The 9,872-nt window shown below is 36.4% G+C and overlaps 2 protein-coding genes across 3 annotated transcripts; both read left to right on the forward strand.

The window, feature by feature from the left end:
• Nucleotides 1–2,544: 2,544 nt before the first annotated feature.
• LOC114191763 lies at nucleotides 2,545–6,074 on the forward strand. Of its 2 annotated transcripts, XM_028081145.1 has the most exons (5): nucleotides 2,545–2,788; nucleotides 2,890–2,957; nucleotides 3,220–3,575; nucleotides 3,667–5,611; nucleotides 5,731–6,074. In XM_028081145.1, exons 3-4 carry the CDS (start codon nucleotides 3,229–3,231, stop codon nucleotides 5,585–5,587), a joined length of 2,268 nt encoding a protein of 755 aa, XP_027936946.1. In that variant the 5' UTR covers nucleotides 2,545–2,788; nucleotides 2,890–2,957; nucleotides 3,220–3,228; the 3' UTR covers nucleotides 5,588–5,611; nucleotides 5,731–6,074. The 2 variants fall into 2 exon arrangements, with proteins under 2 accessions (XP_027936946.1, XP_027936945.1); XM_028081144.1 differs by lacking the exon at nucleotides 2,890–2,957 and having other exon boundaries at nucleotides 2,545–2,846.
• Nucleotides 6,075–7,626: 1,552 nt separating this feature from the next.
• On the forward strand, nucleotides 7,627–9,052 carry LOC114190581. The gene is made up of 2 exons (XM_028079527.1): nucleotides 7,627–8,365; nucleotides 8,557–9,052. The coding sequence occupies exon 1, from the start codon at nucleotides 7,781–7,783 to the stop codon at nucleotides 8,279–8,281; it is 501 nt and encodes a 166-aa protein (XP_027935328.1). The 5' UTR covers nucleotides 7,627–7,780; the 3' UTR covers nucleotides 8,282–8,365; nucleotides 8,557–9,052.
• The last annotated feature ends 820 nt before the right edge of the window (nucleotides 9,053–9,872 follow it).

The following is a 9,872-nucleotide window of genomic DNA, read 5'->3' on the forward strand; positions in this document are numbered from 1 at the left end:
AGAGCCGCAACCGTCACTCTGCTAGGGTTCAACCTTGAAGCTCAGTCACATTTGTTCGAGCCAGTTAGTTCCATGTAAGTTGTATCCCATCCCACACCTCCTTGTTCTTATCTCAGTTCTAGAGTCGTACTAAGTACTTCGTGCCACTCTGTCCTTGTGTTTTCCAGTTCACTACGTTGCCTTGGGAGCTGCTGCGTTTCCTGTTCACACTAGGAACCCAACTGTTGGCTTTTTTCCAGGTAGGGAAGCTAAGGCCCTTCTCTTATATTCTGTTGTTCCATGTTGTTTGGTTGTCGTTTCAGTTTTGTGTGGTTGGTATGATACTATGTTGGTTTGGAACACATAGATCTGTTGTTTGGAATGGTGGGTGTCACTATTGCAGGAAAACAGTGGCGAGACCTGCAAATCTCGCCCAAGCGAGCCAGTCTCACCTAGGCGAGATGGGCAGGGGCTCGCCCAAGCCCTTTTACGCGAGAGGTCGCCCAGGCGACCCGCTCAGTATTTTTGAGCGAGCGAGCGTCTCGCCCAGGCGAGAGGGGTCTCGCTTAGGCGAGACCCCGCGTTGGTTTCTGGATGCTTATCGAGCCCTCGCCTAGGCGAAGGGGGCTCGCCTGAGCGAGCTCGTCTCGCCTGAGCGAGACCCTTCAGCCTGAGCGAGGGGCTAGGCGAGACAGTGTGCTGTTTGGATGCTGGTTTGTTCTTGGATGATTAGTAATGGTTTTGGAAATGAATGTTATGATGAGAAACATGTATGTAATGGAATATTATGTATGCTTGGCATGATTCATGAATTGTAGATGACGGGTTTGGTATGGACTTAGCATGTGAAATAAATGAGGTGGTTATTATTAAATAGGCATGATAACGAGATGGGTTGAAATCCTATATGCATGGATGGGTTATGATGAGTTGGATTGAGTTGGAATTGGAAACATGAAAGGTATTGGTTTGAAAGGTTGACATAACGAATGTATAATTGCATGACGAATACTATTTGACTATGTGACCATGTTTTGTCTGTGTCAGTGCGTAATACCTTGGGGTCTCTAGGTGAGACTTTCAGGGTCGTGTTAAAGTGGTTGGGACGTAATTTCATGGCCCCTGTTAGTGGGTGTCCATGGTGGTGCCCCATCTGTATAACTAGGTAAGGATTCAAGGTAAGGTCGACATCCTGACACTCTAAGGGGTCAGTTAGTCTCACCTAGAGCGGACTGACTCTTGTGGTGAGAGTAGCAGGAGGCCCGAAATTCATTAAGGGCTAACCTTGTGGTGAAGGAATATTGATTCATTATAACACTTGTAACACATAGCTCGGGGGTGAGCAGCTCGGGGGTGAGCAGCTCGGGGGTGAGCAGAGGTATTCACCACAAGTGCAAGTGTCCGCTGAATCCGACCAAGTTATACGTATCCGGATGAGTCGAGTCGAGTCGTAGTGTATTGTTTGGAAGGTCGTAACATGTTGGTGTGATGTATGTGTGATGGACTGTGAATATGTATCTGACTCCATTGATGAAATGATTTTGTGCTCTAGCTTACCCTACTTTCTTTGTTGTGTGATCTGCTGTGTGGTACTCTCTTTTGTGATGATCATCAACTTGTTGGTGTGAGCAGATGCGAGGAACACCCGTAGGCAACAGGGGGTGGAGATTCCGCTGCCTAGTCCGCGTGGACCAGTTTATATTTCCGTATGAGTTTATTTAGGGTTGCGACCCATGTATTTGTTCGTCCTTAAATTTATGTACTTGGTAAACTTTTCCCTTTAGTTTCTTTTGGGCATCATGGTGTGCCATAGATTGTATGGAGTTGAGTTTAAAACTCTCAGACCGCGCTTTTATGTTATCTTTCCCGTAACATTCCTTTAATTTCGCGTACTTAATTAAATGGGATGTTACAATATAGTACTTTAATTTATTAATTCGATTTATTTTGATATTTTTATTATTTTTTGGTTTAATTTAATTTTTTAATATTTGAAAAAGATTGAATTTATCTCTTTAACACTTTTTATTTAATTTTTTTAAATAATTCAATTTTGTCTTATCTTCTTTTAGACCAAATTAATAACTAAACTCAATTATAAATATGTATATTAAAATAATTTTTTATAGTTTATATGTCAAATTACTGTATTTAAATATTAAAATTATTTTATTTTCATTTTATCTAAATACTCAAATCTTCTACATTTAGATAAAATATTTGATGTATAAATTTTAGAAAAATATTTTAATATGTACATATAAATAATAATTAAACTTAATTATAAATTTAGTCTTAAATTAGAAATGACAAATTAAATCTTTTTAGAAAATGACTACATTAAATAAAAAACCAAATTAAATTCTTTTTTAAGTTAAAAAATTAAATTGAAGTAAAAGGTAATAAAATTATCAAAATAAACCAAAATAATATATTAGAGAACTATGCCTAAAATCCTCTTAGAAGTTTTTTTTTTTTTAATTTACCAAAAATTCTAGGGTTACGTTACACCGTCTTATTCATGCGATCTAAAAGGATAAAAAAGAGAGTTCATAATATCGAAGGATGAGAGATTATAATGTAGATGGACACGTTTGTGCAAGCCCAGTTTCGTCCAGCCCTAAAAGCTTTACATGAAGATTTGTTTGGGAGCAGGAGTAGGACATGACATTGCTTTCAATAAACAACAACAAATTCATATTTTGATTTTCCTTTTGCTACTTTTCCCATTCACTGTCAAAGAGAAATTAAATGTGACAGCACTCTCGCTGATGCTGCACGCACCAACCTCAGAGAACCGTGCTTCCATGTAATCCATCGTCTTTCGTATTAGAAACCCTAATTCACCTTCTCTAATAATCAGCCAGGTATATTTGTAATATTCTTCATTTGTGTTTCCTCTGATCTTAGGGTTACACTTTGATTGATGATCATACCTATTCTGAATTTAAATGGAAAAACAGCAAGTTCTTCTTCAGGTTAGGGTCTCCAATTAGGGGCAATGAAACCTTATTGTGTCTTTATTCTTGAAGGAATGGAATGTTATCTTGTACTATAGATATTTGAATTAGCCATTCACAATCCTAAAAGTATTGAAATTTCTGTTTTTTCTTTTTTTCTATCATCAGTAAAAAGATGGAACTGATTAGTTCTTCACACCTACTTTTCTTTTTGTGTTGCTGTTATTACTGGAACATTCTTTATATGTGCCATCTTGATGATAAGAATTCTCTGTTTCAGTGGTAGGTCATGGCTGCCATGAAGCTCATTGCAATATGTCAGTCAGGAGGCAAGTTTTTGACTGAGAAAGACGGTTGTTTGTCATATAAAGGCGGTGATGCTCATGCTATAGACATTGATGATGAAATGAAGTTTGACGAGTTCAAGGTGGAAGTGGCCGAAATGTTTAATATTAGAACTGATAGCATGTCTATCAAGTATTTCCTTCCAGGGAATAAGAAGACTCTCATTACTATATCTAATGACAAGGATCTGAAACGAATGATTAAATTTCATGGGAGTTCTTCTACTGTTGATATTTATATCCTTTTTGAAGAGGTAGTTGCCCTTGAGGTATCAAACATGCCTGGCAGTAGGTAGTTATCCTTCTTTCTGGACTAATAATATCTCTATCTGTTATTTTGTAGAACATTCTAGAGCTTAATTTTGGAATTCTTGGACTTTTAGGTCAAGCAGAACAACCTTGTCTGAAACAGTAGCACCAGCACCACTAAATGCTTGTCACAGTCATATTGTTGATCCTGTGCTTGATGTTGTTCATGATACAAATCAAATTGATACAAATATGGATATGGACATGCTACCGGAAATTTCTCCCTCTCTCCCTCTTCAATCGTCAAACGAAGAGAAGTATGCCAAGGGGGCACAGCAGTGGCAGAATACTATAACAGGGGTGGGTCAAAGGTTCAGTAGTGTACATGAATTTCGAGAATCCTTGCGTAAATATGCCATCGCTCATCAATTTGCTTTCAAATATAAGAAAAATGATAGTCATCGAGTAACTGTTAAATGCAAAGCAGATGGTTGTCCTTGGAGAATTCATGCATCAAGGTTGTCAACCACTCAATTGATATGTATCAAGAAAATGAATTCAACTCATACTTGTGATGGGGCTTTTGCAACAACAGGGCATCAAGCAACTAGGAGTTGGGTGGCCAGTATTATAAAGGAGAAGTTGAAAGATTTTCCGGATTACAAACCTAAGGACATTGTCAATGACATCAAACAGGAATATGGAATTCAACTGAACTATTTTCAAGCATGGCGTGGGAAAGAGATTGCTAAGGAGCAGCTTCAGGGTTCTTATAAAGAGGCATATAGTCAGTTACCTTTCTTCTGTGAAAAATTAATGGAGGCTAATCCTGGTAGTCTTGCCATGTGCACAACAAAGGAAGACTCAAGCTTCGACCGTCTCTTTGTATCACTTCATGCTTTGTTGCATGGCTTCCAACAAGGTTGCCGACCACTGATTTTCCTTGATAGCATTCCATTGAGATCAAAGTACCAAGGAACACTATTAGCAGCGACTGCTGCAGATGCTGATGATGGTGTGTATCCCGTTGCCTTTGCCATTGTTGATGATGCGGAATGTGATGATAGCTGGCATTGGTTCTTACTTCAACTCAAATCGGTGCTTTCAACATCTTGTCCCATAACGTTTGTCGCAGACAGAGAGAAGGGGCTGAAAACCTCAATTGCAGAGATATTTGAAGGTTCATTTCATGCATACTGCCTGCGATACTTGACTGAGCAACTTTTTAGAGACTTGAAAGGGCAGTTTTCTCATGAGGTAAAGCGACTCATGATTGAGGATTTATATGCTGCTGCTTATTCTACCAAACCAGAAGGTTTTCACAACTCAATGGAGAGCATTAAAAAGATTTCTGAAGAAGCCTACAATTGGATTATTCAAAGTGAACCTCAGAACTGGGCAAATTCATTTTTTCAGGGTACTAGATATAATCACATGACATCAAACTTTGGGGAGCTCTTCTACAGTTGGGTAGCTGATGCAGATGAGTTGCCGATAACACAGATGGTCGATGTAATTAGGGGTAAGATTATGGAGTTGATAGTTACCAGAAAGACGACTTCGGATCAATGGGAAACTAGGTTGAGTCCATCCATGGAAGATAAGCTTAAGAAAGAAAGCCAAAAAAACCATTCACTTTCAGTTCTGCAATCAACATGTAGCACCTATGAGGTTTGTGGGGACACAACTGAGGTGGTTGATATTGACAGATGGGAATGTAGTTGTAAAGCCTGGCAACTAACTGGTGTGCCATGTTGCCATGCCATTGCCGTAATTGGTGGCATTGGCCAAAGTGTTTATGATTATTGCTCCAGATACTGTACAACCGAGAGCTACAGGTTGACATACTCGGAGATTGTGCATCCAATTTCAGACGTGGAATTGTCTGCTTCGAAAGATTCTCAGCTTGTGGTAACGGTAACACCTCCTCCCACCAAAAGACCCCCTGGTCGACCAGCTACAAAGCGATTTGGACCTCAAGAAGTAGTCAAGCGCCATCTCCATTGCAGCCGATGCAAGGGACTTGGTCATAACAAGTCTACTTGCAAGGAGTAACTATAGCGCTGGATACAACCATATGTAAGTTCTTCCTTCAATACAGTTATGGTTGTGCTGAATTCTGAATTTGCTAGTCTTTAAAGAGCACTATTGGATTGACAATGAACTAATATATTTCCTCTTTTTTCTTTTATCAACAGAGTTTCAGCCAAGGATCGGTAGCACAAGGGTCTGTACATGCATCTAACTGATCTTCTGAAGGGACTGAAAAAAGGCACTTGAATTACTGTAGTTTTAGGTGTACAATAAGCATGGTAATTCATGGTATTTAGAATTCTTTCGCACAAGGTTTACTTACTGGTTTAAATTCATGCTGTAATCTCGACCAGTTAGATTTTCCTTGTTTGAAATCTCTCCTTAGTCTGGATAAATGAGATGGAAGTGTGACAAACATAAAATTAGGGATGGCCAAATAGATTCTGCATCCAATTGCACTGATTGTAAATACAACGTCAATAAATAGTACATTTGGGGCTTCTCTGCATGATTGTTCTTTGGTTGAGTTAAATTGGATTAATTTAAAATCATTGAATGTAATTTACATAAGCTTTTAAATTGGATTAATTTAAAATCATTGAATGTAATTTACATAAGCGTCTAAAGTAGTTTTAATCTCTTATTGAAAACATGCACAATGTGATTGGTTGAGTGAGCTATTAATGGTGAGAGTAGAGGAATATATAAGGAATTGTACATTTGAAGAAATTTAAATTTATTGAATTTGGGTTACTTTTTTTTAAATTATTATTTTTTAAATTATTTGGATAAGATAATTTTAATTTTTTGTGAAGTATTTTTAAATCATTATTGAATATAAAAATGCCAAATACAAAACTCACCTTCAATCTTGCAATCAAGTAGACAAATATCTTTCATAAGTTTTACGGTTGAAAAAAGTTATTACATTAAATCAATGATATTTTAATCTCAACCTTATTGAAAATATCTCGATAAAAATTAACAAAATAATATTTCAAATTTAGAATCAAAGAGAATATTGAAAAGATACATATATAGACATGAGAGAAAAAAAAATCAACTGATATGTTATTATTGATTATATTATAATTATAATGATTTCAACTGATACGTTGTTATTGATTATATTATAATTATAATTTTATTATTATTATTATTATTTTATGATTCTAGAACGTGTTGATTTTCAAATTTTTCTAACTTTTATTTGAGAGATATGCAATATATTTAATAAAGTGTAAATTTTTAAAATGAAAGTCTAAATTTAATTAAATATAATGTTGAATATAAATTTTGTCCATATTATTATAGAACGATTTCAATACGTTAATATTATAATTTAATAGGGTAAGAATAAAAATATAAAAAAATCATGTTAGTTTCACATTCAAAAACTTGTTACATAGTTAAGATTCATTATTTTATATATTTTAATTTCTTTTCTTTTATAAACACTAATAGAAATACCCATATTTTCACACATGTATATCAATTTTTATGATTGATTATCAAAATATAAAAAATCAATATTTTAATTTTAACTAAAATAAAAATATTATTAAATTTATAAAAAAATATATTTTTAAAAGTTAATTGCAAAAGAATAGACATAAAATTCAAAGAATAAAATAATTTACATTAATAAAAATAGACTTGGTATTGAAACGTACCCGTCAAAAAATTATGGAACAGTTACTAAAAATAATTTTCTTTTTATATAAGTATAAATAAAAACTTAACTTCTTAATAACCATTTTATTTTTAAATCAAATGATTCTTGGTGTAAAAAAAAAATCATTTTCGTAAAAAAATAAAAAGGTTCAGTTACACAAAGCATAGCCTAGGTAATAAAAATATAAAATGAATTTAGTTTTCCTCTTCTCCATCCTCCTTCTCTCCCATTCTCTTCCATCCATTCCCCTCCAAAACCCTAAAACCCTCACTTTCAAAACCAATAGCCATTGTCATGAACCTTCCCCAGACCAAACCCACTCCTCCGCCGCCGGACACCATCTCCAATCTCGAATGCGCCCACTGTTCCTCTAAGGACAACAGTCTCTTCCACCGCCTCTGGATTCGCGGCATGAGCCGCCGCGTCTGCACCTCCTGCGTCCTCCTCCTCCACCCCTCCTCCTTCTGCCCCTCTTGCTTCCAATTCTTCGATCACCCTCTCTCCAACACCTCCTCCCACCGTTTCCTGTCCTGCACCAAATGCTCCTCTCTCACTCACCTCGACTGTCTCCCTCCCCCTCCTCATCCCTCCCCTTCCTCTGTCCACCTTGCTCTCAACCAAACTTCTCTTTCTTCCCCGATTCCACCTCCCCACTCGACAAACGCCGCGCCCTCATTCTCCTCTGCGCCTGCAAGGTTGCCTCCGCCGCCGCATCTAAGTCTCTCGCCCTCGCCCGGACTCGAGTTGAGCGAACCGTCCGCGAGGCTGCCCTTGCGAGAAAGAGGGCCCGGGACGCTCTCGACCATTGCTCCATTCTTGACAAGATTAAGCGCCTTGGCCTCGAGGGCACCCTTGAGGTTTCTAACGCTCGGAATTTGGGAACACATCATAATAATGTTGTGTGTAAAAAAGAGGAGTTGAATAGTTTCACAGGACAGGGTAAGGTTAATGTTAAGGTACCTTCTGAGGTGCCGCCCTTGCCCTTGCCTCGCCCTGTAGTTAAAAATGGGAATAACGATGGCAGATTATTGAATCGATAGAGGAGTTGATAGGCCAGGATTGTTGATGGTGCCTCTACTAATATTTTGTAGGTGGCACTGGAAAACCATTCAGATTTATCCAAGGTATTATTTTATTTTATTTTCTCTGAAATTTGTGCTTTAGTTAGGGCTTGTGTTCTTAAATTCATGTTTTTGTTTAAAGTTTGAGGATCGCAATTATAGGGATTAAAAACTTTTTTTTTTCATCATTCCGTGAATGATGCTGGTTTTGTGGATTAAAATATGAACAACTTGCTTGAATGATTTGAATGCAGGTAGAAGAAATGATGAATGCGTTCTAGATTTTCTGTTGCGGTGGAATTCTGAGGTGTATTTTTTCTTGAAGCATGCAGCAGATAAGATATGGTTCATTTTCCATTGCGATGTAACCTTGTAAAGCCTCCTTAGTAATGTGATTATGCAATTTAAGTGCTAAGCTGTAATTACTTGAAGCATATTTTTTTTCCTCTTAGTATTAGATGCTAGTCCATTCTTCTATGATCTTTATTCTTTTTCTTTTTTACTTTCTTTCTTTAGTGGCTGATGGGTGACTGCTTCTATCAATTTTGGAAATTTTTTATTTGGGAATAGTTTGTACTTTGGCCATAGCAAATTTCACTGTGTTGGTGATTTGCTAGAGTTGATGTCAGGTTTATGTTTCTGATGGGAGTAGGTCATACTCCTAATAAACTTTTGAAAACAACGGAGTTTTCATAGTGCTCTTGATGTTCCAGTTTAATATTCAGGGTAAAAGTTATGGCTTTTTTGACTTTTTCAATAACCTAAAATTTTATTGAATTAAGAGTGTAAGTGCTACTGGAAGCAGTGATTGGAAAGGAATGCTTTCTTAGATCTATGTTCCTTAATACATATTCTGCGTATCTTTCTCCCATGAGAGTATCTATTTTGTAAAATGATTATATCATATATACATGCCCGTACAAATTAGTGTCAGACACCACTAAGATAGTCCAATAAAATATCGCAAATTAAACTGATATATTTTTAGAATCATAAATGTATTCAAAAATATTTAATATTTATACTATCTTATTAAATTATACCATCCAAAACATATGATGGATCGTACAATTTAAACATTATAATTTCACAATTCAAAAATACTTAATAATGAGCAATTTAGACTTTTCAAACTCTCCTAAGGAGGGGCACCCATGGGGCAGAAGAACCCTCTATAAGTAAAAAGTCAGTAAAATCAATATGGAAAATAGGGATGGCAACGGGGCGGGACGGGTTTCACTATCCCATACCCATCCCCGCATAAAAAATTCATCCCCATTCCCATACCCAAATCCAACAGGTATCAAACTTTTTTCCCATCCCCATCCCTACCGGGTAACGGGTATAATCTCGTACCCATACCCGTACCCATGTTCTAACTACTTCAATATTAATTTTTATAAAAGAAAAAAAATTACGGTAAAGAAAACATAATATTATGAAATATTCAATATTAGGAGGATTTTCTTCGATGCCAAATACATTAAAATAAATTATAATTGTTTATATTTTATATTAGAATACCAAATAAAATTTCATGTGAACCAAAACATTTATTAAATTTGCAAAC

The sequence above is a fragment of the Vigna unguiculata genome, chromosome 7 (genome assembly GCF_004118075.2).
Source record: "Vigna unguiculata cultivar IT97K-499-35 chromosome 7, ASM411807v1, whole genome shotgun sequence".
Taxonomy (NCBI): Eukaryota; Viridiplantae; Streptophyta; class Magnoliopsida; order Fabales; family Fabaceae; genus Vigna; species Vigna unguiculata.

Bases quoted from the DNA above. Each gene is read 5' to 3' on its own strand.
- LOC114191763 (XM_028081144.1), top strand. From the start codon at position 3,229: ATGGCTGCCATGAAGCTCATTGCAATATGTCAGTCAGGAGGCAAGTTT. The intron at 3,576-3,666 runs GTAGTTATCCTT...TTGGACTTTTAG, and splicing joins TCAAACATGCCTGGCAGTAG to GTCAAGCAGAACAACCTTGT.
- LOC114190581 (XM_028079527.1), top strand. From the start codon at position 7,781: ATGCTCCTCTCTCACTCACCTCGACTGTCTCCCTCCCCCTCCTCATCC.